The sequence below is a fragment of the Acomys russatus genome, chromosome 14, assembly GCF_903995435.1.
Source record: "Acomys russatus chromosome 14, mAcoRus1.1, whole genome shotgun sequence".
NCBI lineage: Eukaryota > Metazoa > Chordata > Mammalia > Rodentia > Muridae > Acomys > Acomys russatus.
The window spans coordinates 14598919-14626238 of NC_067150.1; the positions used below are offsets into that span (position 1 = coordinate 14598919).

General features: G+C 40.6%; 1 protein-coding gene across 1 annotated transcript in view; it reads right to left on the reverse strand.

Moving 5' to 3' along the window:
* Window positions 1–20024: 20024 nt before the first annotated feature.
* LOC127198743 (kinesin-like protein KIF27) overlaps window positions 20025–27320 on the reverse strand; it is a 42504-nt gene continuing 35208 nt past the window's right edge. Inside the window, 4 exon segments of the mRNA XM_051156787.1 lie at window positions 20025–20488; window positions 21964–22113; window positions 23886–24084; window positions 26373–26486. Of these exon segments, the coding sequence (XP_051012744.1) occupies window positions 20025–20488; window positions 21964–22113; window positions 23886–24084; window positions 26373–26486 (927 nt within the window).

The following is a 27320-nucleotide window of genomic DNA, read 5'->3' on the forward strand; positions in this document are numbered from 1 at the left end:
AAGATGAATCCAACAAAACTAGCCCTTTATTTGTTCAAAAAATATATAAAATTTGGCATTTTCAGCATTTATTATTTAACCTGTTTAAAGTTGACTTACAAATCTAATGAAATCTTAGACATTCAGATTCAACACTAAATCAATTTAATGTTAATCAATTTTTGAAATAATTTTAGGAAAACAATGCTATTTCTAAATATGCCTAGCAGTTTGAATTTTTATAGACAATATACAAATTTTTAGAAAATATAACATAACAAAGGCAAAAAGAGGGAAAAGAAGCATTTATATAGCCACAAAAGAATGAACAAGGAGTCACAGTGGCTCCTCCAAAAAGAAAGTACTAGAAACAGGCTATTTTTCTAGCAAGTTCTTTCATACATTCAAAAAACATGAATCCATTGGGAGAATATGTTTTTGGTAAAACATTCACCTAGCCTATGTGAAACTATGACTTTATTCCTAGGAACAGATACACACAGCCAAACACACAGAAACACACACACATATACACACACACGGTGAGGGAGGAAGGAAGTCAGACACACACACATGGATCCATATAACTACAAATCCTTCAAAGCCTTCACGTGGACAACCAGAATAGACTTTAACATGCTGGGGATCTTTGATACTAAAACAGAAAAGTAAAAGCTAGGTGTGGTGTACATGACTAATCTCAACAATGTGGAGGCTGTGGCAGAAAAATCTTAAGTTCAAATCCAGACTGGGAAACATAGCAAGATTAAGGCCAATGAAGGGTACATAACAACTTGTCTCAAACAAACTAGCAAAGAGGAAAAATGACAAATTAGAGGAAAGGCGGGAATATGTTGACATGATTCAATGAAATATGCAAATGAAGAGTAAAATCCAAAAATGGGTTAAGAAAAAGAATCATGACCATATTACGGCTCTTTCTAACACACAAAGCTAATCTTGTTAAATTAAAAGGGTAAATGTTACAATTGTCCAAAAATGACAGAAAAATTGAAAAAATGTAAATAGCCGTTAATGATTTAAACAAAACAAACCCAAAATCTCTCTAAGTAGGATTACAAGGGAAGTTTGTTGACCTAATAAAAGCCACAGTGGGTGGAGATATAACCAGAATATCCCTTTGAACACCAGAGAGAGGATATAAGGACTGTGCTTTCCATGAAGCTAAGCACCATCTGAGAAATGCTACCCAGAACAGTCAGACAAGGGAACTCAAGTCTAAGACCTAGAGTGAGAAATACATTGTTCTGCAGGGATTGAGCCAAGGAAACACACAGTACAATTCACAAGTACGATTAAGGTTTTGGTTTTAGTAAATTAGAGGCTTTTTTAATTAAAAAGAGACTGGCCTGGACCAATCCAGAGACAGTTCTCTAGGTAAGGTCCCAGCTTTTGTTGGCCAAAGGATTATAGAGTCAAAACTCACAAAGTGATAATTTGGGGATCCAAATTAACTCATCCTGTCTGGGTGTGAGCAAGGCTTGATTATTTAACAAATGTCCAGCTGGTGGCTTCGCCATCCAAGGGAGCAGGTGTTTCATACAAAAGCAGAGCTTAGTAGTTAGACTGTTTAATCTTCTGACCCATTACCTTGTAGCAATAGCTGAGGCAATGAAATATTTTGCAACAATCAGCAATTTTTGAAGAATAGGCCAACTGCACAAGGAAGTGGTCCATCTCGGGCCGGTTGACAGGGTACATTTGAGGTAGAGGAAATTTCATCACAGCTTTGACAAGCATAAATCATTTTTTTTAAAACAAGACTAGCCCTGTAAAATTTTCCTATAAACATAATGTTCACCATCAGGAAGGCGGAGCCATGTCATTAGGTTATTCAGCAATGTAAGATGAACACGGGAATGTGAAATTTTTTCTCTGTATGTGAAAAACTGCATTCAAAGTGCAATTGGACAGGAGGCTGTTATGAAAAAAGTGACATCTGGGGAAAATAACAATCACAATAAGAAAGTCAAACCTTTTTCAAAAAAAAAAAAAAACCATACATTTGTTTTCATTACAATAAAACACTGGTAAAAATACAGTAGCTGAGTTTGTTAATATTTTCAGTGGCAAAAAAAAAACAAAAACAAAAACAAAAAACCTAAGATTTTTTTCTTTAATAAAGCATAAAGCCTAAGGTACTTTTTTGTATAACAGGGAATATTTCTATACTATTTACACTATTACATATTTTCCTTAGCTACAATTTTTTTTTTTTTTTTTTTTTTACTTTGAGGAAGGATTTAAATGCTATTATCGGTACCAAATGCCTTCCAAGTACCCTGGGAGTAGGGAGCCCACAGAAACATTTAACTTAGAAGATTCATGTTAGAAAAATATGTATGAAGTCTGAAATTTATTCTTCAGATTACAGCAAATCTTTATTTCTCATATACACACTAATGATTAACAAAAACTTTCTAAGTCTCAATTAAAAAAATTTCTGATATAATTAATGTACTAGACAGAAAGCAAGAGGATTTTAATTTATATTAGAATATGTTAATTGCAAAAGTAATAGGTTTCGTTCATGTAGGTGTAGCATGCACTTGTTATATTCACTCCTCCATTACCTGCTTTAGTCCTAGCTGGTCCCTCCACCATTCTCTGCTCATCTTCATCTTACTAAACACTTCTCTTCTGTTTTCCTGTCCTTTTGCTTTTTAAACCTATATTCAGAGTATGAAGGAAAACATGCACACTTTCTCTTTCTGATTCTGTTAGCATCTGTATTTACCAAATCATCCACATAAAAAGTATTTGGAAAAGTCTCTTAGAATCAATTATAATCAATGTTATCTTAGTTGTATTTAGCTTTTGGACATGGAGGTGATTCTCAAGTTTATGTCATGTGGTCTAAATTTAAAATATTTTTTAAAGGTCAAATTTAAGCATCCTCTCTAAGAATTTGCGATTGGATTCAGAGATGTTTCTTTTACTCTAAAATTAATATAAACAAAAATGTAATATATTCACATTTTTGCAGTCTGGGGGCAAAGCACCACATAATTTCCAATAGAACAGTTTCTCTAGAATGCCTTTAAATCTTGTGGACGCTACACAACACTTATGCATGACGAATTGGACTTTTTCCTGTGATACAGTAGTGCTTAACACTAAAATTTCAGTGTGCCATCAATACAGTGTAGGGGCCATTTTCAGTTTTTTTCTGTCATCAAAGACTTTCACCTGTTGCAATTAAAGTGTAAATAAAGTGACACATTCTGCTCTTGGTGTATAGGACACAATAAGATTATGAAAGTGAAAGTTTTTCAAAATTTAAAAAGGAAAATAAGTTTTGGAAATTTAAATAAATGAAATAAATATGGCACTGAAAAATAAATAAAGCTCAGCCTTGAGCAGGGGTAGTCTTCTGAAATTTATGGCCACTGACCCAGAAGAGTGACACAAAGAGTCTTAGCAGCCACTGTCAGACAAAACACACACACACACACACACACACACACACACACACACACATGTCTTTACTGCGTATTCTGTACTTTGTATTTAATTTCAAGTCAATAATTAAAAAATGACAATACTATCACTTTGCATTTTGTACTTTGTACTGTATATGCCTGATTGCTTCACTGACTCCCCTGAATCTAATCCATGGAAAATGTAATTACAACACACTCTCTGTTTCAAAAAATGTGTATAAAAACCTAGACTGCTTGCCTACAAAATACATCCAGATTCAAACTATCTCTGGGTTTGTCTCTGTTTGTCACTTCATCAAATCCTTTTGCAGTGACGCTTCGAGAACTCCCATTCCCAAGGACCTATACCCTACTGAGATGGTCCATGGCAAAATTAATCACATTACTCCAAATGATCAAGTCTTTTTGTCATATATTCTTTCTTGCGTTTTTTTTTTTTCTATTTTTCTTTTATTGAAAATAGTTTTTTTTTTTTGGCTGGAGAAATGGCTCAGAGGTTAAGAACACTGAAGGTTCTTCCGAAGGTCCTGAGTTCAATTCCCAGAAGCCACATGGTGGCTCACAAATATCTATAATGATATCCAGTGCCCTCTTCCGTTGTGCAGGTATTACATACAGGCAGAACTCCTTTATTTTGGAAACTAATAAAAGTACAAAGTGAGGAAAGCCAGGAAAGAGAGAACTTAGAGAAGAAAACAGGAACTGCAGAGGTAAGCACTGACAACAGAATACAAAGATGAAGGAAAAAATCCCAGGTGTAGATGATACAATGGAAGAATTTGATGCAACCATCAAAACCACGTTAAGTCTAACAATTCCTGACACAAGAAATCAAGGACACCATGAAAAGAAGAATCCTAAGGATAACAGGAAATTAGGAAAGAGAAGATGTACAAACACTACAAGAATCTACTTGAACCTATTGGCACAAGAGACAATTTCCTGAACAGAACATCAACAGCTCAAGCTCTAAAGTCAACAATTAATAAATGGGACCTCATTAAACTGAAAAGATTTTGTAAAGCAAAAGACACTGTTAATAAAACAAAAGGACAGCCTACAGACTTGGAAAAGATCTTAACCAATGCTACATTCTACAGAGGGGTAATATCCATTACATAAAGAACTCAAGAAATTAAATACCAAGAAACCAAATAATCCAATTAAAAATTTGGGTACAGAGCTAAACAGCATTCTCAACAGAAGAGTATCAAATGGCCGAGAAGCCATGCTTGGCAAACTGAAAATGTAGCCTTCCGAAAGTTCCAAAGTCATTCATAGCTTTATGATTCATATTTAACTAATATTGAGAATCTCTAAATATCAAAAAATGTAAATGCTTTATAACTGAATCTGATGGCTAAACACATGAATGAGATGAAAAGGCACTTTTCAAAAGGAGAGGTATAAATAATTAACAAATACTTGAAGTAGGTCTCACCATCATGTGAGATTAAGAAAAATCAAAAAATATTAAGATTCTAGATCATCCCTGTGAGAATGGCTCATTAAACAAATGGTCAAAGAACCCAAAAGCTTGTGATTGCTTTTCATTGACCCTGATTTTACATATGCACATCTCACATAAAATGAATGCCTGTAAACTATTTCTCAGAGATCTCCAAATGTCTCTGATGTACATGGTGAGGAAAAGTAGGACTACTCTAGCAACTATAGAATCAGGTTCTGTATTTAATGCCACTCTGAGTTTCAGGTGCTTATCAATGCCTGTATAAAGTTTGGTTTTTTTCTTATCTGCTACCTTCCTTTCATATTTTACAAAACGAAACAGTGCGTTACTTTGAGTCAACATTTTCAAGATTGCTAGGTAGGGAAAAATGCACATGTTATGGACACAAGTTGCCATGCCATGAGAACCAGCAGCTGACTGACCACGTAACAACACAACCAGTCATTGTACTTCCTGCACTCTGGGACGATGCCCCACCTCCCTGTTTTGTTCTTCTTAGAATTCCTTGTGGATCCCAAGTGAAGTCATTGGTGCCAATAGGTGTGTTCTCTGTAGGAAAGAGATACAAAGGTAAAACCAGAGTGTGCATTTCATAACTCAGAACAGATATTTGCTCTTATAAACATTCTAGGATATTCATGCAGCCTATTCCATATTGTTCTCCATGCTTACCTTATTCCACTCATTTTCAAAAGAAGAGATACAATCATGTCTTGTATTCTGTACATTTCAGAGAATGATCTACAACGCACCAGGACAAAGTAAAATATTAGCAAATCATTGGTATTTAGGTAACAAAACATCAAATTGGACACTCAGAACAAACAACATAAATTTACTGGCAAATCATCTACCAGATGCAATACAAAAGTGAAGACAGCAGTGCTTAAACTACTTTTGAAAAATGAAAAAAGAAAAAAATAATTGTGCACAAACAGAGAAGGCTCCAAACTGAGCACTGTGCAGAATCTCTTCTGAGACAAATAGTTTTCAGGTATCAACACACCCATGATCACTGTGTGACATAAAATGCCAAAAAAGAGAAACCACAGTACTGTAATTTTCTTCTCCTCACAAAAACTTCAATGTATGGAAAAGCACGGCCCATATTCATTTGATCATCCGTGCTACTAGAAAGCTAAAATATTTACTATTATGATTCTAAACAGCCTCTTCTCACTCTACTCTTCCATAACTTCTACTCTTCCATTCATTGTTCAGTAATAACAGTGTCTGTAATATCTGCAGACTCACACTCATAATTCTGTTTTTGGAAACCTGATCATTCTGGAAATGCAATTCATGTGGCACATGAGACCTTCCTTCCTCACTAATATAAAAGGATGCAACTCCATCCAATGTAGAAACTGGCATTCAATATGCTCTTTGAGCATCATTTACAAAAGATAACCTTTCAGAACTATAGGTCTTTTGTCCATGGAAATTTATGTTATGTTCTCAAAGAATAAAATCCAGTGAAAATATAATAGAACAAGGCTGTGCTCTTTAGGTGAAAGATCTAAGCACTTAATTTCCATTGTCAGAAAGACAAAAGAAGATTAATCATAGAAAATAATGACTTTATATAACATTATCACATGTGGAGAATTAAAGCCTCAAATGGTTTCAATATTTAAAAATTTTTTTTCAAAGAAATATGGACAGGAAACTGACATGGTGAGCATTTTCCAAAGAAGCATTCATTTTTCTTACTGATCTTCTCATGTTTCTGTCTTTGGAACAAAGGCTGGAATTCTTGAAATGTCAAATCAAGGTGCTAAAAACTGAAAGCTAAAATTAATACAACTCTGTTATGGACAACGCGAAACCACATTAAAAAAAAAAACAAAAAACACAAGAATCAAAATGAAACCAGAAGTCTCGTCACCATTCCTACAGACAGGCCAGCATGTAATGATATATTTCGTGTAGCAAGGAAAACACTACAATTTTGAGGCTTTTCATAATCTCAGCAGGCACTAGGTGCAAACATAGCACATGCATACATGCTGCAAAACACTCTGATATACAGGGTTAGTATTGGGAGCTTACCTTCCAGGGACTGTGGGCAGGAACAAATGGCCAGAGGGTAGCAAGATGGATGCCTAGCATAAAATGGAGTATTTTTGGCCATCAAAGTAGAATACAGTATCTGACCCTTTGATCACATTTCATTCCATTATATGTAGCATAGAGAGTACACATTTTTACCATGTTCCTTTGGAAAGAAGACACATCTCTCTGCCAAATGATAATTTTTCATCAGCTCTAGTTACACCCACTTTCATCATTGTCTAAGAAGGCTTTATCTACTTTTTTTCCTATTTACTCCTCCTTTCAATGTGGACCTGTTTAAGGAGTGGCATACACATCTTTGTGTGAGAATACTGGTCACTTGAAATCCATGTGAATGCCTTTATAGGAGAATGGCACAATTCAGGCCACACGTGTCTTTAACTGGAATGTTCTAAGCTCTGCTAAATGTTCTAAGCAGGTGGTTCTCCACCTTTTCGATGCTGTGACTTTCTAATGCAGTTCCAGGTTCTATAAGGGGATGCCTCAGGATATGGGCAGATACAACCGGAGATCAATATAGCAATGGATCAGTTCCTGAGATCATCACGTGTATCTTTTACAATGGTTTTAGCCAATCCTTTCTCCATGAGAAAACTCAAGTGTGATAAAATTCTTAATAAAATATTTTTTTAAATCTAAGAAAAGATCACTTGGTTTTCTACATTCCAAACAAAATACGCTGAGAAGTCAGCATACGACTCAATGTCTACAACTGTCCTGGATGCTGGCAAAGCTTTCAAACTGCTATAACTGCTCTGCAGGCTGCTCGGAAGAAGAATCATCAATGGCTGTCCACAGATGCTGTGCCCTTGTGCTACCACCAGGAAAGGTATGCCTGTGAATGTACTAGTGCCAATGCTGTTTTGTAGGGATGGGATAGAGGCTGATGTGGTAGCTGTGGAGCTGGGGAGCTCCAACTCAAAGGCCACTCTCTTGAAAATGAGAGTGATAGAAAAACTGTGGCGTTTGATACATTTCCCTTCCACAGCCGACTTCTTTGTTGATTGGATGCTGGGTAACAGCATTTTCCTATATTATAAATTCTTCCAAAATTAGGTGGATTCCCCGTGAAAGTTACTGCTATGTACCTAACTACACCATTAATATAATTAGTCTTTTTATGCTGCATTACAATGGGCACAAGACGTTCTCTAGTTCTGGGCTCCGTGAAAACAAATACCTTAATTTACTATACCCTCGGACCTCTCGGCTTCTGCTTCCTCCACGCCCAGACCCTCGGGAAAGAAGTCCCCTCCTCCAGACTGCTGTCGCCCGCAGGCTCAGAAGCCGCGTCTGGGCTGCAGCTGGGGCGCGTCCGGTCTCCGTTCTTTCTCCCTCCAGGTACTTCGGGAACAAGTTTCTGAGCAGCCGGAAAGGCTAGTGCGTAGCATTTGTTTTCCCTTCCGAGCGGAGAGACAGTGAGGGACTGCACGCCGCCCTCCCCGCAGGGCAGACGGAGGGAGCCGCAAAAGCGCGGTTCTCTGACGAGCCTTGCACGTGCATCCATGGGCGGTGGTGGAGTGTTCTTAGGTATGGAGAAGCGGGTGGGACAAAAGTTTATTCCGCTGTCTGCCCCGCGCCCTCTCTTTGCTGGATTTCTCAGTTGATAGCTGTGAAGAGTTGTAGCTAAAGGCTTCCGCGACCATGCAACCACATCGTTCTGCGCCCTCGTCTGTTTGCATGAATGGAACCAGAATGAAGTTAAACTGCAGCTCAAAAAATATGTAAGAGACTACCTAAAAATCGTAATACTATATGGAGAGCCTTCCTAGAAACCTAGGATTTCCCTACGCTAGTTTATACCCATAAAATTGCTAAGAAGTCAAAGCGTATTTAGTGAGATTATCATTAAGGATCAAAATACACTCACTTGTAATAATAGTAATATAAGGGCTGCTAGCACTCGCTAGAGAGCAAGGACTTACAGGCGGATCAGAGGGATGTCCGGTGGAAGTGAAAATACCTGCACTTCATTCGTTTTCAAGAACCCAAAGAAACTAAGAACTGCAGATTAAAGAAGGGAGGCTGAGCTTAACGTGTGTGTGTGTGTGTGTGTGTGTGTGTGTGTGTGTGTGTGTGTGTGTTTGTGAGATTTGGGGAATACCTTTAAGTTTATGCCATTTACTGGAAGCAGTTTCAGAAAGCACACTTTGTCTTGATCCCTGTGAACTTTAACTTCTAAGAAGTCAAAGTGACAGGCACAGAGATTAGAGATACGGAATGCCATTTCATTTTATTCTCACTTTGTAATTGGGGCATGCACCCAGGACTGTTCCTAGTCATCCGTTTGTTGGGATTAGTTTTTTTCTGGATTGATTTTTTATGTATATGAGTGCTGTCTTCACGCACACACACACACACACACACCAGAAAAGAGAATCAAATTCCATTATAGGTGGTTTTGAGCCACCATGTGGTTGCTGGGAATTGAACTCAGGACCTCTGGAAGGCCTCTCAGACTGGACGTAGTGGTGTATGCCTGTGTTCCCAGAACTCAGGAGGCTGTGACAGCAGGATTGAGTGTTTTACTCCTGTCTAGGCTACACAATGAGATCCTGTCTCAAAGTGTAGAGCCACATTAATTAATAGCTTTTGCACTATGCAGTTTTTTTTTGGATCAAGCTAACTGGTTGGTAGTATTGATAGACAGTAACTACTGTTGTGGTTTTTGTGTTTTGAGTTTTGGAGGGGGGGTTGTTTATTGTTTGTTTGTTTGTTTTTTGAGACAAGGTCTCTCTGTGTTAGCCTTGAATGCTCTGGACTCTCTTTGTAGACCAGGCTGGCCTCGAACTCACAATGATCTGCCTGCCTCTGCCTCTCAAGCGTTAGGATTAAAGGAGTGCATCATCGTGCCTGTTGTTTTAAGAGGGGATAAAACTGATTGTTCTTGAGTGAAAATTATGTGATTGAGTTCCCCTGAACCGAGTTCTTTCCTGACTCTAGTGATGTCATAGAGGAAAGAGGTCCCTTCCTAGACACCAAGAAGAAATAATCATCTGTGTATCCTGCTGACTGTATCTTAGCCAAGTCCTTGATAGAGCTCTGGCCCACAAAGAAGAGGTCCTTCTTGTTCAGCGTCTTGAACTGTAGAAGCTAGTTACAACAGCAGCTGCTCTGAGGAGTCGGTTGAATAACAGAAGTGTAAGTGGGAGGCAACTTGAGGGCAGATCAGAGTTGACTTGAGGATGGAGAAGTTTCAAGTGGAGGAGACAGACATTCTAGACTTGGAGATCAGGATAGATGAAGACAGGGATGAGCAAACAAGGCGTGGTACTCAGGAAACTCTGAGTGGTCTGTTTTCTTGAAGAACGGGAAATGTGAGGAATCACAGTAGACATCTAGCATATGCCATAATGTTAAGGAATTTTGGAGTAAGGAGTATGACGGAGATTCTCTCCCACCTTTTACGTCACTGCAGCCTCAGGGACAGTCTCCCAGTGACAAGAGATAGAGTTGCAAATGATAAAGTGCCTGCGTGTTTTGTTTTGTAAATTTGTTTCTTTTGACTTTTTTCTGAAGCATTTGTTTTTAAGTTGCCTTGTGAACTTCTTTTGTCTTTCATCAACCCTTACCCTAGCATTACAGCTTTATTTTTAGAGAGGAAAAGTTCCCTTTTATGTTTAGTAGTCCTGGAAAGCTACGCTCCCAGCACCAAATTAATTCCTAGCAGAAGACTCAAAGGGTGGAGAGGAAAAAATACAGCACTGTATTTAAGATTCTTGATTTAAAGCTTTACTTTGTAGTAATTTACTAATATATATGTGTCTATATAGTAAATACCATATTTATAAACTACCTTAGTGGGGGGCATTATTCTTCCATTTAAATCGTGTGCTTTAATTATGTGAGTATGCAAATGAGCATGTAAGAACTAAGCATGCTTGAAGAGCAGAGAGAGCCAGGGAACTGAGTCACCAACCCTAACCACACCCTGAGGGAAGGAAGCCCTCAACACCTGTGCCTTCTGCAAGAGCTGCAGGGTTGTGGGGTTTGTTGATGTTGGTGGTGGTGGTGGTTTGGTTTTTTGAGGCAGGGTTTCTCTGTGTAGCCTTGGCTGTTCTGGTCTTGATTTGCAGACCAGGCAGGGCTTGATCCTCCTGCCTCTGCCTCTGCTGGGACCATAGGTGTGTACCACTGCCCACTGACACAGGTTGTTGATTTTTAAGGCTTTAAAGGAGTTGATAATTGTATAAAATGTCTATTTCTGGGCATTCTTCAGAAGTTGATTCATGAAGCTAATTGGCCCTTAGGAGTGTTTTGTCCTTCTTTTGCACCCTTGGGCATCACTAACATGAAGGGCTCCAGGTCTGATCGCCAGTTCATTCTGATGCATGGTAGGAAAAGCCACACTGTATTGGTTCCATTCTGCTTTCAGTTGGGAAATAGATAATTTTCCCTTTTCACGTTGTTTTGTATTTTGTAGGAGTTAGTGAAAAAAATCATTAATCTCAGTCTGAAGAGATGGCTCAGCAGTTAAGGGCACTGACTGCTCTTCCAGAGGTCCTGAGTTCAAATCCCAGCAACCACATGGTAGCTCACAACCATTTTTAATGTGATCTAATGCCCTCTTCTGGTCTGCAGGTGTACACACAGGCAAAGCACTGTATATATAATAGTAAATAAGTCTTTTAAGAAAAAGAAAAGAAAAATGAGTAATCTCAAGCATTTAAAATTTTCCTTATTTTATTTTTTTAAGACCAAGTATCAAAATAGAAGGAAATGAAATCAAAGATCGTGGGTCCCTTTATTGGATTTTAAGATTAAAAGGGCAGGTGAGCTATCCATTTTGGTAGCTGCTTGTAGGAAGGAGGAAGACACTCCCTTATCTCCTCTGGGGAATGGTGCAAAAAGAACAGGAAAATGGCAGTCACTTATATACTCAACAAGAATATTATAAGTATATTAAATATATTAAAGGCAAAACATTGCTATACTCAGTCTTCCAAAGCTAAAATGAAAAAGCTCATGTGGTTCCTGTGCTTTGTCTTGTGATGGGGCTTTGCTGAGTCAGTTCCTCTTTACTGTCATCGCCTTGGTTCAAGAAAATCACTGTGCCCATGCACATGTAGCCAAACTTGTTTTTTTTTTTTACTTCATAATTTGTTTACATTGATTTCTGTGACTGTGGACTTCTTGCATCTATGGGAATGCCAGAGACCTCCTGTTGTAGCCGTGCAGCAGTCTGGATATTGTGGGTCAGAATAGTTTTCTTACAGTTTTCCTTGCTCCTCGGGCTTCCTGGGAAAATGACTCTGCATGGGTGTGAACTGTGTGTGACGAGTCTCACATTTCTAAAGTGAAATCCTCAGAGAAAAAGAAACATTTTTCATGATATTTTTTTCTTTTTCCTTCATATTTATCCTTTTGGCAGGTTTTAGCATCTTTCAGTTTTGTTCCATGAAAGTTCCAGGAGCGTTCTGATGCATCTCTTTCCCACATGCAGGTCTCCCACTGCTCAGCTAGATCTGCTCCCCTATGAATGAGAACTAAGAGACCTAGGTGTTGAAGACAGAGTAGAGGGTAGCAAAGGATCCAGGAATGTTAGATTGGACAATGTGTGGGGTGGGGCTCACATGACAGAAGAACGAGGACATGAAATTGGTTTCGTTAGATATTATTTCATTAATTATTCTGGAAATTTTCACTGAGACTAATATTAGATGTTGTAAAATGCATTTCCCATTATAGGCTGTACAGTAAGCATTCGGTTGTTCTTTGTCTTTTATTAGTTCTGAGTCTCTGAAATAACTGTTGCCCATTGAAATCAAAGTTTCTTTGACCTAGACGGAAAGCAGCACCAGGCTATGGCTGTGAACCGAGCCATTTGTGTGTGGGAGCAAAAGTCATAGTGGATTCCTTCCTAGGGCCTCTAATCCGTGTTCCCATGTAGCACACGTATTTTGTGTGTGTGTGTAGACCTAGCCTCATATTGAGCCAGAAAACCTTCTGGTACCCACAAATAGCCTGGCAGTTATGACACCAGTGGTCATGCCTTGCCAGGCGGATTGAGACTATAGCACATAGAATCCAAATCTGGGAATGGGTGTTGATAACTGTGACCTGCCTAGTCTGCATAATACTTTTTTAAAGACCAGGAGGCTAAGATACTTGTAGACAGTGTGAGTGGTCTGATCTGAATTTTCATTTTTTTTCTCAAGAAGGTCCATTTGCTTTCTGCCTCTGTTATATTGTCTGTCCCCTTTAGATTTTTCTCCGTCCATGAATTGTTACTCACTGATACACTGTGTTGAGTTAGTCCTGATAAGAGCAGAATATTTACAGTTTTCCTGTTTCATACTGTTTGCCTTAGCTTTGTGTCTGTTTGTCCTTATTATTCTGAAGGATGTTCCTTCTGCTCTCACATTGTTGAGATCTATTATACTGAAAAAAGGTCATATTTTACCACAGGACTTTCATTTGTCTATTAACATAGTCATTTTTCATGTCTGAGCCTACACATTTGGTGTCTTATATATATAGGTGTTGAAACAGTCTTACATTCTTGCTGTTAAATCAATTTTCTCTCCATTGCTGTATTATTTAGAGACAATCTCTGTGTCTGTGTAGATCTTGGCAACTGGGCTGTGATTTTTCTTTGCATGTATTTGTTTGGGTTCACCTGCTTTGTGTGTCCAGGTAAAGTCAGCTTTGCATGAAGACTTTGTAGTGTTCCTCTCCTTTGTGTTTTATGCAGTGTTCTCCTTTTGGCATTAGTATAAGGTTTGTCTATGCAAAGAATTCCATGCTAATCTGTTCAGTCCTCAGACACTGTTGGAGGAAACTCTTGCTGCTTCAGTCTCAGCAACTGCTTGCTGTGTGCTGCAGCTGTGTCATGTAGGAGGCTGATTTAGTTACTTGTTTCTAGGAACTCATCATGTGCTCTTCAATTGTGGTTTATGTATGTATGACTTTCCACAGCACTGCATAAGGTAACACTGACTTCATTGTCACACATTGAAGTTTTCTCTTTTGGGGGGTTTTTCGAGACAGGCTTTCTCTGTGTAGCGCTGGCTGTCCTGGATTTGCTTTTTAGACCAGGCTGGCCTCGAACTGATGTGTCCTCTTTAGCTCCAGTTCTAATACACACAGATTCACTCTTTTACTTTAGATTAGATGTACTTAGTCTCTGCACAGAAACATTGTATTAAGTGTCTACTTTCTTAATTTCTGCATAGCCATATGAATATCTTTCTACATACTCTTTCAGATTGACTTATTTTCATGCTTGTAAACCCTGATAATCTGGATTTATGAAACATCTTCTTGACTTCTCTTTGTCACCCCACTTCTGTGTGATTGTCTTTCCTGAGCTGTCAGTCCTCTGGTGCTCTAAGAAAGCGTCCTTGGTGCTCCATCGATTCTGACTCACTGTTCATTGATTTAAGAGTCCACAGTAGCTACTTAAGGAACAATGAAAGGGCAGGAGATGTGACTCAGCAGTCAAGGGCAGTGGTTGTTCTTGCAGTTTCCAGATTCAGTTTCCTGTGCCTTCCTAGGGACTTCACATCCTTCCAGAACTCAGGTTCCATACGGCCCTGTTGCTCTCCTCTGGCTGTTGTTGCTCTACAGGCATGAAGTGAGTAGACCTTAATAAGGCGATGATACCCATCTTAATGAAATTAAAATAAACATGATTTTAAACAATAAATGAACTGGAGACCTCACATAAGGTTTCAATTCAAAAGGAAAGAACAGTTCAGTGTCACTCCTAGTACAGTATATAAAATTGGGGACGTGAGATCAGGTGATGGATTCCTTTAAAACTTCTTTGGTGAGTGCACCACACACCTGTAATCTCTCCCTCCAGAGGCCTAGAGGGCAGAATCAAGAGTTTGAGGCCAAAACCCTGCCAGAAAAGAAAGGAGGGTTGAGAGGAGGGGAAGGGGAGGGAGCGGGGCATGGAAGGAAGGGAGAGGAGAGGAGGGGTGTGGGGGAGGCGGGAGAGGAAGGGAAGGCATGGGCATTTCCGGGGCTGTAGAGATGGTCTAGCTGTTACCAGTGCTTGCAGCTTTTTCAGACAAGCAGCTTACATCTGCCTGTGACTGCAGCTCCTTCTGCTCTCTCTGGGCACCTGCATCGGGTGCATAGTCTACTCTTTTACACACAAATATAAACATTTAAAATTGTGTGTGTGGCAGAGGGAGAGCACTTTAGGCTCAGTGTTGAGGGCTTGTGAGGCACACACAAGGCCTTGGGTCCCCAGAACTGTAAAACACACCTTAAATAAAATCAAACGAACAATATTTACCTATCTGGGTTTGAAAAATCATGCTTGTTTTGTATATACTATAGTAAGCTTGGAGCTTTATAACTTAAAGTTAATCTTAACTAACTTGAATAATTTTAAAGTAGCTTTCTTTGTTATACTTTAAAGACAAGCATTTCTTTTTCTTTTTATCTGAGACAGGGTTTCTCTGTGTAGGCTTGGCTATACCAGACTTGCTTTGTGTACAGGGCTGGCCTTGAACTTACAGAGATCCACCTGCCTCTGCCTCCCTTGCTGCTGGGATTATGGGTGTGCACCACCATGCCTGGCTAAGACAATCATTTCTTAAAAGGTTTTAAACTTTTTACTTTGCTGAGTGGCTTTATTCCTTGAGCATAAAGGATCTTACACATTGGAATGAAGACTATAAAACCACTCTGTCTCCCTTAAAGCAATGTAGCAACAATCCAGTAGAGATCTCTGTTAGAAAAAGCCAGTGGAACATAACACCTTAGCCTAATTTAGTATCTTCCATTCAAATTACTGCACTACTGCACTCCAAATAAAGGCATTTCTGTGCCTAGTGACAGTTGCGGGGCGTCCACCAGAGAAGACTGCTCAGGAGTGGATGTAAGCCAATGGAAAGTCTGTATTCGCCAGCCAGGGCCTACAGTGGTGTTTGGGGTCACAGTGTAGGCCTGGGCCTTTCTCAGTGGTGTTTGGGGTCACAGTGTAGGCCTGGGCCTTTCTCAGTGGTGTTTGGGGTCACAGTGTAGGCCTGGGCCTTTCTCAGTGGTGTTTGGGGTCACAGTGTAGGCCTGGGCCTTTCTCAGGTTGAGCTTTAAACACAAAAACCGTATCCTGGGTTGACATACTTAACAAGAACAGTTAGCTGGAAGCAGAACTTCAGAAGCCAAAGAGCAAATTTAGTACATTTAGAGACTTTTCCAGAACTATGGACTTTGGTGGATTAGGTCTTTGTTTTCATTTTGGCAGGTAGTGCTTTATGCTGAGTTTTACAGCCTGAGTGATACTTTTACCGTGGTGTCAGGTGTGCTAAGATCCCAGGGCCTACTAAGGTCTGGAGCCCGTTACAAGGACCGTCCTATAAAAAAAATGTTAAAATATATTAAAAGAAACAGACAAATACAGCTTTTGCCTGCCCTGAGGGAGTTTGTTTGTTTTTTAATTTGTTTAAAGATTATTTATTATGTATACAGTGCTCTGCCTGCATGTGTTCCTGCCCACCAGAAGAGGGCACCAGATTGTGGAGAGCCCCCAAGGACCGCACCCTAGGATGGCGCCTGGCCCATCGCCAGAGCTGCCTCCATAGAAAACAAACAGGTCCTTATTTGGATATAGCCCACTGCCTGCGGTAGTTCCGCCTTCATGGACCTATGAGGATGTGAGACGTGTGTGAATTGATTGGATGATAGAATGCTTTATTAGTGTGTGAGGGGTGTGGTTCGGGGGAGTTGCTTGCACGAAGAGCTTGAGTAAACTGCTTGGAGAAGAACCAGTGGTTGCGTCTTTCTTGCTGGCCGAGCAAGACGCGACACCAGATCTCATCATAGATGGTTGTGGGCCACCATGTGGTTGCTGGGAATTGAACACAGGACCTTTGAAAGAGCAGCCAGTGCTCTTAACCTCTGAGCCATCTCTCCAGCCTAGATGTGAGGGTGGGTTTAACTACTAGAAACATTAAACCTAACACCATAACATCGAGGTTTTCCCAGATTTTTTTTTTTTTTTTTAAGCATCCTGGTTCTGATTACTCCCCTGCTGGATTCGATTCAAAGGGTGCTGGAACCATCAAATACAATTTTCAGAATTTGGTGCCTGTGAGCAGCTCATCCAAAGAGGAGATAAGCAGAGCACCTGTAAGGCCTGTCTCTCTGTAGAGGACTGAAAACCAGTGAGCTTATGACAAGCCAGTGAGCAGCTGCAGTGACACAGTGCAGCTGTGGTAGAGACAGGCTCAAAACCTGTGCCCACTCAGTGAGCATGCTGCAGACAGTTATTGTAGAGGCTCTCATCCTCACTTTCTCTAAGTTTTGAAAATGTTATGAAAATTAAGACAGCTAACAGTGTTACAGTTTTAAATGTAAAATACATACAACTAAATTTTTTTTTTAATTCCAAAGAAGTTGAGAGAATTGTGGCTAGGAGTGACCCTCCACTAGACTCTCCAGACAGTGGTACCCATGCATATCATCCAGGTCTACTGTTACAGTCACATAAGGCACCATTCTTAAATAAGCATAACTAGGTTGCTGTAGGTTAATATATAAACAAAGCAATATTGAAGGAAAGTAGAGTCCATGTCATTGGAAATCATAACGCATTTTTGCTGACTTTGAACTCTGTGTTCATAAGGGTATCAATGATTGAAGGACCCAAAAATTACAACAGAGGAGAAATCAAACTGAAGTAGCATGATGCGCACTGTGAATGCAGCTCAGTGGTAGATCACATGCCTCAGTGGCAGATCACGTGCCTCAGTGGCAGAGCACGTGCCTCAGTGGCAGAGCACGTGCCTCAGTGGCAGATCACGTGCCTCAGTGGCAGAGCACGTGCCTCAGTGGTAGATCACGTGCCTCAGTGGCAGATCACGTGCCTCAGTGGCAGATCACGTGCCTCAGTGGCAGATCACGTGCCTCAGTGGCAGAGCACGTGCCTCAGTGGCAGATCACGTGCCTCAGTGGCAGAGCACATGCCTCAGTGGTAGAGCACATGCCTCAGTGGCAGAGCATGCACCTCCTATGCCCACAGCCCTGAGCTAACCTCAGCACCAAGAGTTATCCCAGCAATCAGGAGGCAGAGGCAGGTGGATTGCTGTCAGTTCCAGGCCAGCCTGGTTCACAGAGAAAGATCTAGGAGAGTCATGGCTACACGAAGAGACCCTGTATTGAAAAAAACAAAAACAAAACAAATCAAAATACCCATTTTATATAAACAGAAACTCAGGCTGTGGAGATGGCCCGGTGAGTAAAATGCTTGCGGCTTAAGCGTGAGGAGATGAGTTCAGATCCTTGGCACCCACAAAAAAAATCCAGGTATGGGGGTGTTTGACTATATCCCCAGTGTGAGATAGGGGTGGGGCAAAGACAGGTCCATCCTGGGGCTCTTGCTGACAAGCCAGCCTAGTAAATAGTGACAGGTTCTGTAAGGAGGCCCTTTGTCAAAAAACTATGTGTAAAGTGGTAAAGGCACATACATGCACAGTGAGTATGCACAAGCGAGCACATGCAAGCACACCCACCCACGGGAAACACAATGACAAGGTGTAACTGTATTTGCACTGGGGAGGAGGCGCCTTATGTTTGATTATAAGCTGCTGACCTAACTAGAATGAACTATTTACATCTAGATTACACTGTTTGAGACATTATATATACATGTTTGGGTATGTGAATGAAATTTATCAAAGCATATACAAGATACAAATTAAGTGTTTAATAAAAAACAGGGAAAGCATACCTTCTCTGTAGTCTTGTCCTAGAGCTCACTGTATAAAGCAGGTTAACAGCAACCTGCCTCTGCCTCTAGGTGCTGTGATTAAAGGCATGTGGTACCACACCCAGCTTGAGACTAGTATATGATGGTGTGTGTGTGTGTGTGTGTGTGTGTGTGTGTGTGTGTGTAGACACAGACACATGTTAAACAATGGAGTCATTGAGGAAGTAGGTGTGGAGAGAAGTCAGTGGGAGCTGAGTGAGCACCTGTAAGACAGTTTTGCTCTTGGTTCTAATCAGTCCCACAGACCAGCTCTGGTTTACACATGAAAGTACGGGAGAAGAGACAAAACAAGACTTCAGGGCCTTATAGTGAGATGTGGCCTGCCACAGACAAATATGGTAGGAAAGAATTGCACATTTAATTGAACCAGAAAAACTGAAGAGAAAATTTAGCAAGATCATATACATATTTACACCCAATACCATGGAGTTTGCAAGGCTGGAAGTCTCAGCTTTCAGCCTGGTGGACAGATGTGCTACCCACACACTGCACACAGTCACTCTGCTCCCGCGTAGCTTCATTCCTTAGAGCAATAAACGACTGTGTGTTACTCTGTGATCATTTTCCTGGCCAGGGCGCTGTAGACATTTGTGTTACTCTATGACCGATTTCCTTATTCCAGGAAGTTGCAGACATTTCTCACAACTCTGGCATGTAATGCAGAGTGCACAGGGCAGGATGAAGGGGAATTTTTGCATTGTATTGTATTAATAAATGAAGAATATAAAATTAACTATAAAAACAAAAGATACCATGTTAGAGTTAAGGCTGACATGCCGTCTCTGTGGGTCCTGACCACTGTTCTGCACCTCAGCCCACAGGCTTAACTCTCACAAATATTTTCATTGTACTAAGTATACACAGCAGAACTCTGGCACAATCGGGACTTATCTGGACCTTTAAAAAAAACAGCAACATATTTGTACTTTAACATTCAAATGTTCAGGTTTATAATGTACTTCTATCATATGACTTTATGTTATAAAATAATATATGTTTTAAGGGTGTTTTAGTCTTAAATTTGTTCTTCAAACTTTTTTTGAAAAATAAAACAAATATGCCTGGAAAAGTTCTTAAGCATACTTATAAGTAGAAATAGTTCACTGTACCAAGCATTCAAGGATACACTTAGGAAATAATAAGCCCAAAAATACACTATTGTACACCAGAGTAGTGTCAACCTCCCTGTTCTTTATCCCAGAAAAGAGCTCGTGACCCTGATCTTTGATTCTGTAAGTTAGAAAAATGGATCTTTTCACATAATTAACTAAATTAAAGCTTTTTGCTCAATGCCTATGCTTTGAAGTCACTAGGCTTCCTCATATACTTCAAGAGAATTGGCAGTTACTGACTGGACCCCAGGTCTAAGACTGGAGCAACGTAATGACAGCTCCACGGCAGAAATCTGACGTAATTCTCTGCAGCACAATTTGACGGGCTTGACACCCTGAAGCTGCCCGATACTTCTCAAGGGGTGAAATTGGGATGGTGGTGAACTCTGGAACTGTGCGAAGGGATGGTCCTCTGGTTTATGCACATTGCTCAACAGTTGGCCAATGGAGGGTGCTGATGAGCCACAGACTGGCCGTGAGTCTGAGCCACCTTCCAGAATCTTCTGAGGCAGTGGTTGGGTTTTTAAGCCATTTGAACAATTGTCTATTTCTGTTTCTCCTCCATCCAACTTTGTACTTTGGGTTCTAGATGCCCTTTTTACTTCTTCAGAAAGCACAGCCGCCTCTTCTGGATTCAGGACTCCACCTCCAGCATCACGATCTAGAGAGAACCCCACACAAGACAAAACAAATGCCATGTTCTCAAAGCCAGGTACTTTTGCCACAACAGCCTAACAAACTACATCATTATCACTACACATATGAGACACTTCAGACAGACAGCTGTGTGACTGTGACTCAGTCTTGATTCACTTAGAAATCTCTTGCAATGTAAATAACAGATTTTTTTAACCCATTAAAGTTAAAAATCATGCAGTGATTTTGCTATTCTCTGAAGAAATCTATGAGAACTTTTTGTGTCTCTGAAATGTCTTTATAGAAATAGTTACTATTTTCAAGTTTAATGTAATTCAATATTTTATTTTATGTATGTGGGTGTTTGCCTGCATGTGTGTCTGTGTACCTAATGTGCATATATGATGCCTAATGTGCATATTATGATGTCTTGTGTCATATCCTTTGGGTCTAGAGTTACAAAGGACTGAGCCACCATGTGGGTGCTGGGTACCAAACCTAGTTTCTCTGAGTGGGCAAAGTTTTTAACTGTTAAGCCACCTTTCTAGCCTGAAGAGTTATTCATTTTTATGTATATATGAGAGTTTTGCCTGCGTTTATGTGTGGGCATCATGTGTGTACAGTGCCTGAGGAGGCAAGAAGAGGATGTCAGATTCCCTGAAGCTGGACTTACAGGCAGTTATGAACCACTTGGCATGGGTGCTGGGAACTGAACTTGGGTCCTCTGCAAGAACAGTGTGAGCTCTAAACCAGTGAGCCATCTCTCCAGCCCCTCTGATCTCTCTCTTATATTTGTCCTCCGGTTCACTCGTCACTGGTTAATTCCAAGTCCTGACCAAGCCAGCTCTGAACAACACCGGCTCTGCCCTTATCTCCAGGCACACACCATCACACACATGTATGAAAATGTGGTCTTGGTTGGCCCCTAGTGTGACAGCAGTGCTCCGTTACCCATCTGTACTCTGTGAGTGTGCCACAACTCCCACTATCAGAATGGAAGTCAGAGCAAACCCGTTAGTGAATGATTAAGAGTGGATGAAGAGTTAAAACCTCAGAAGTCTTCAATGATAACATCTAATATCAAACATTTGCTTACGGGAAATCCATATAGTTAGTTGTGATAAAATAACTGCCAACTTTAGCATGCACTGTTGAGTGCTTAGGACACCTTAGGCCCTGTGAGGACAGAATTTAAGCAGGTTGTACACTGGCAGCACTGAAGACCACACAGGATATCCTTAGCTTTTCCCTCAGCCTGGAGCTTGCCTTAGGAAAGAACTGGCTGCTTCAAGTTGAGTCCTCTGACTCCTGCCATGTCTCCTCCCACATAAATGCACACATGATAAATAACAGGAAGATCCCAAGTGGGCTTGTCTGTGTCTCACGTATGGTTGCTGAGACTAAGAGGCCTGGCTGCCTTCTCCGGATACTGACTGCTGCTCGAGGGTTAATCTTCCTAGTGACTACAATGTGTGGTAGACTTTAGAAGCCACCGCTTACACCATCTTTGTGTCTGTTATATCTGTTGTCTGTGGATCAGTAGTAGTTCATGTTTTCTGGGTTTCTTAAAGAAGTACAGATCTTTTTCCAGCTGCTGGATTTTGCCCTCATATTTTTTAAAGGTTTCTATAATGCCTTCTCCATCTGGCTCTACAAAGTAAAAATTTACATTTAACCTTGGCTTTAAACAAATGATTCAAAATTACTTTAGTGTAGCTCTAGACTCATTTTAAAGAGTTGGAAGTATGTTCCCTGAAGGACTTTTTCAGCCATAGCATGTATTGTTTTGCCTATAAAACTTTTTTCAAAGGATTGATCCCTTTATTTCCTTTTCTACCTACTATCTGCCAGCCACTTCCTGCTCACAACTCAAGCTTTTCAAGGGACATTTCCTCTTAAAAAACAAACAAACAAAAACTCAAAACATCATGTATGTAGAACTCTGCCAGTCACCTGTGTTAATATGTCAAGTTTGCATTAGATTAGAACTGTGGATATGTGGAAGATCAAAAGCCAGGGATTATAGACCCTAGAAATATACAGACAAAACAACCCACAAAAGGAAAAGCTGTTGCTAATGAGTCTAGAAAGACTAAACCACAAGGAAAAAAAACACTAGAGCTTTGTGTGGGAGCTTTGGTTGTTGCCCCAGATAGCTTAAGACTTAAAATTGTTATTTATGGTGTGTACCTTTGTTTCTATAAATCTAACATCAGGTATTTTTAGGATTTTATCTTACCTAACCCATCATCTTGCTTTAAAAGTTTACTTAAAATCAGTAACATTTAAGTGGTAGAATGCATGACTAACATGTGCAAGGCCCCAGGCTTGATCTTCAGCACCAACACCAAAAAGGCCAACCAGCCAAAACCACACAGAGTTCATCAGCTTCATTTCCCATACTAATGCAGTTGAAATAAGAAAATTTACAATTGTTGCTATAACTATTGTGTATAACCTGGATGCATGTATATAGAAACAATTTGATTTTTATTGATTTTTTTGAGACACAGTATATTGAATGTAAGAGGTACCAGGAATGGACTCACTGCTCCATGTGTGCTCTGCAAGCACTCTGCTGAATGAGCTATGACTTCCTAGTCATCTCAACACCACAAAAGCTCTACTTGGTTATCTCTTTTCAAGCATTTAAGCATGGATAGCTACAGAAAGAGCAGGACATGCTCCCGTGCAGTGGTGTGTGGGATCCTGCCCAGGGAAATCCTGTTTATTAGCCAAAGAAGTAGCTAATTAACTTTGTAAAATTAACTTACTGTCATTTCCTAAACACCCAAATTTATGATTTCCGACTTTCTGCTTCTTTGGGTTGCTTCTCTCAAGCCTCTTTAGCTCATTTGAGCACCAGGTCAGAGCAGCCTGCCGTGAAGCCAAAGCACACTCAGCTAGCAGTGATGGAGTTGTCAGAGCACCTGTTTGGATGTCAGCCATGCTGTCACATAATGTGAGGGGACTATTGTGACAGCTGTCTCTCTACACCAGAATCAATTGTTGAGCGGCTGTTGCTCACTAGTAATATTATGTACCCACCAATTTTGATCTACAATATTACCTTAATGCATAAAACTTTACACTGAAAATTATAACAAGAACTGTAACTGGGAATTACAACAGAACCTATCGCTTCAATCTCTACACGAAACAAACAAGTTGTTTTATATTTCCACATAAAAGCCAGTTTAACAACAAACCCACAGTTACTACAGGGGTTGCTGGGAGTCTGGGAGCAGGCGGCAGGAGTGGCACTTCAAACAGGAGCCATCTTTGAACTTCACCAGATGTGGTAGGCACAGATTTAACTTGTAACTCTGTGCTCACACTGGCTGGTCACACTCTGGCCAGCTCCCTCCCTCGGCGTGTCCCCTACCCCGTCACCTTCAGCTAACACTGAGGGAGGGAGCTACCTTTGAAATGACGTAACAACAACTGCATCTTGTGTTCGTGTTCCTTCTGCTGGACGGCCAGTCTTCGGTCACACTGCAATCGCACATGTTCCAGTGCAGATCCTAACTCACGGACGATAGTATCCCACTCCAGAACCTTCATCTCCATCTCTTTATTCAGCAACTGTTGTTTTTGTTCAGCTTCTCGCAAATTCATCACCTGTCAAACACATTTTTTGACCTTCTTAAGTGTACTTTATGTGGCCTAACAGCAGATGAAACCCTGTTTCCTTGGACTGCATGAAGATGAAGCTACCTAATCTCAATATCACCTCACGTGCTTTATAAAGGGTGTGCTGAGGCAAATGCTTTAAAAGATGACTATAAAACAGCCTAACAACATTTTAATTTGCTGAAATTCTGAATTAGTAATATTTTCACTTTCCTTTTTTTTCCCCCCTTTTTTCTTTTTCTTTTCTTTTTTGGTGTTTTGAAACAGGGTTTCTCTGTGTAGCCCTGGCTGTCCTGGACTTGCTATATAGACCAGGCTTGAACTCATAGTGATCCACCTGCCTCTGCCTCCCGAGGGCTAGGATTAAAGACATGCACCACCATGCCTGGCTGTAATATTTTCACTTTCATCATAATATTGCAATAATAGACACTCCCACCCCAACTTCTTAGATAAGATTTCTGTAGTTAGGAGCATATCATTTTGTTTCTTGTTTCTCTTTTATTCTGGAGACATGGTTTTACTATATTGCCCTGGTTGGCCTTGAACTTGCCTCCTAAATGCTAGACATGCATAGACAAGTGCTTCCATGCCTGCCTATAGTTCTATAATTGTTTTTCAAGTCTACATGAATATTTAGCAATGTTTATATTCTTACAACATCTACATATTACTGTTTTAAGTAAAATATTTTGACTGTACACACAGAGGATCCATTTCAGCCTGTGCATTTTGTCTGCTGAGGTCTGCTGCGTTGGTGGGAAGTGGAGCCCTGTAGACAGTGTCTGTGTGATAGAACCTGATAGGATTCTCAAATACTCCCATCAAAACAACGCTCACATCTACACCGTGCATTGGGCTAAGGGCCCTCTGGATGCCCTCAGAGATTCTGTGTGGGAAACACTGTAAGCTTTGTCACAGGTGAAAGCAGTCTTGGCGGGCTTTACCCTTGGACACACCTTGGATACCTTGAGATAGACTGGGTGGAGCCATCCTGGGCCTGAAATTCAGGAAGTGGACCTGGGGACTCCACCTGGACTATTTTTTTTTTTAATTTTTTTTATTAATTTATTCTTGTTACATCTCAATGTTTATCCCATCCCTTGTATCCTCCCATTCCTCCCCCCCCCATTTTCCCATTATTCCCCTCCCCTATGACTGTTCCTGAAGGGGATTACGTCCCCCTGTATATTCTCATAGGGTATCAAGTCTCTTCTTGGCTACTTGCTTGGACTATTTTTTTAATCGACCCTCAATGGGAGAAGGAGACCGCCCTTCACACATGACACAGACAGGCAGAGAGGAGAGAGCAGCAACAGGTTCAGACCTGGCTTGAGCGCACGCCGGTCAATCAGCGAACATCCAGACCAGCACACAGGCCAGAGATACCTAGGGACCCGTCCCGTGGAACGGATACCGAAGGTTCACTATTTTTTCCCTCTTGTGTAAGCTAGTTGGGTTGTATAATAAAGTTTAATTGTTAAAAAAACAGAGCCTACAGTTCTGTCCCTGAGCCTGGACAGCACAATCAGTGCCATCAGGAGTGGCTGCTGCCCGCTGCTGATCACACATGTGGGGGGGTGGGGTACCACTTAACATTTCATTCACTTTGTTTTTCTGAGCTCTTCATTTCATACAATTAGATTTCGGAAAAGTCTTTGTTTTACTTTGTATCAGCTGTTAGATACTCTTATTAATTCAATATATTTTTAGGGAGAAGTCTTCATGGTGTTAAGTGCAAAAATATTAGACATTGTATGAACATGATTCTCCATACTACGAAGTATCTCTGTATCAGTAAACTGCCATTTTTTTGTAAAATAGTCAAATGGACTTCAGCAATGTAGATTAATAAACCTCAGTTTTATCAATACAGCAGAGCACCACTGCATCTCCACTTCACTCACTCAGCATGGTGAGAACGGCAGGAAACACAGCTTTCCCCTCTTCATAGAAATGGAGGGAAGACACCAAAACCTGCAGGACCCTAGACACTTCAAAAACAGCATTTAAATTTAGCATCAAGAAATAAGGAGGAAGGTTACCAGTTAAGTTCTCTAGACCTCTTCTGAGGGGACTCTCAATGTTAACCACCTCAATGTTAAGCTTATTTGGATAATTCACAAACTTTCTGGTAACACTCATTCTATAACAGGAAGTCATGCTTACATTTAGTTGACCACTAAATCTTTGAGCATTTCACTTTAAAAATTCAATGTAAATTGAGGTAACTTGACCCTTCCTTGTAAGAAAAGTGTTGTTCCTCGGAAAGGTACCTTATTGAAATCTTTGAGCGAGTTCTGGCGACACTGGATGCTCTCACTCTTGGCCTCAATGGCAGCTTCCAGAGCTTCTATGCCTTCTTCAAGTTGAAACAGATGACGCTCTGCCTAGAGATCATGGAAAGCATTCATCTTAAAGACAAGACCAGAACCTGAATGCTGGCATATGCTTAGATCAGAGCTTAACATGTGATTGAGTTTAAAGGACAATACCCTTAAACCCTCACTAAGTGTTAAGGACACATTGTTTGAGATTTTTCAGTATATAACATGGAATCGGCAAGTCTTCGTGGTAAACATTATATAACAAAAATGGAAGATGCAAAAATCAGGTGAGTTCCATGATGTTCCAAGGCTATGCAGCAAACACTGATTACCTAAGCCAAGGGAGACGCCTGAGCATGCCTCAGCTCACACAGTCTGCAATACCATCATCTCCCTCTATGCCTCAAGTGCCTTTAAAATGCCCAGTCTAGTCTGCACTGAGGAGGCCTAGGAAAGCTGCTGTACCCACAAAGACCTAGCAGAACACAGTGCTGGGACAGAAGGGAGGGACACTTGGAGCCCATTAGTAACTAGTGATGAGAAGAGAATCTGTGGGGACGGTGCAGCAGAGGTGACAGAGCAGTCAGGGTCAGGTTGCTGGAACACTTTGTGAGAGTCCTATGGAATGAGCCAGCCAGAGGCATGTGCCCGAAATTCCAGCATGTGAAAGGCTGAGGCAGGAGAGTCATGAGCTCAAGGGCTGCATAATAAGACTCTGTTTTAACCCCCTTCAAAGAAAACAGATTTCTATGAAACCTTATTTTAAATGGTGGCAACAACATCAGTTAAGATACTATTTGTACTAAGGCTCCAGCCAAGGACAATACGTGCAGTAAACTTCAAACCCCTACCCAGATCTACCCAATGGACAGGACATTCTCCACAGCTGAGTGGAGA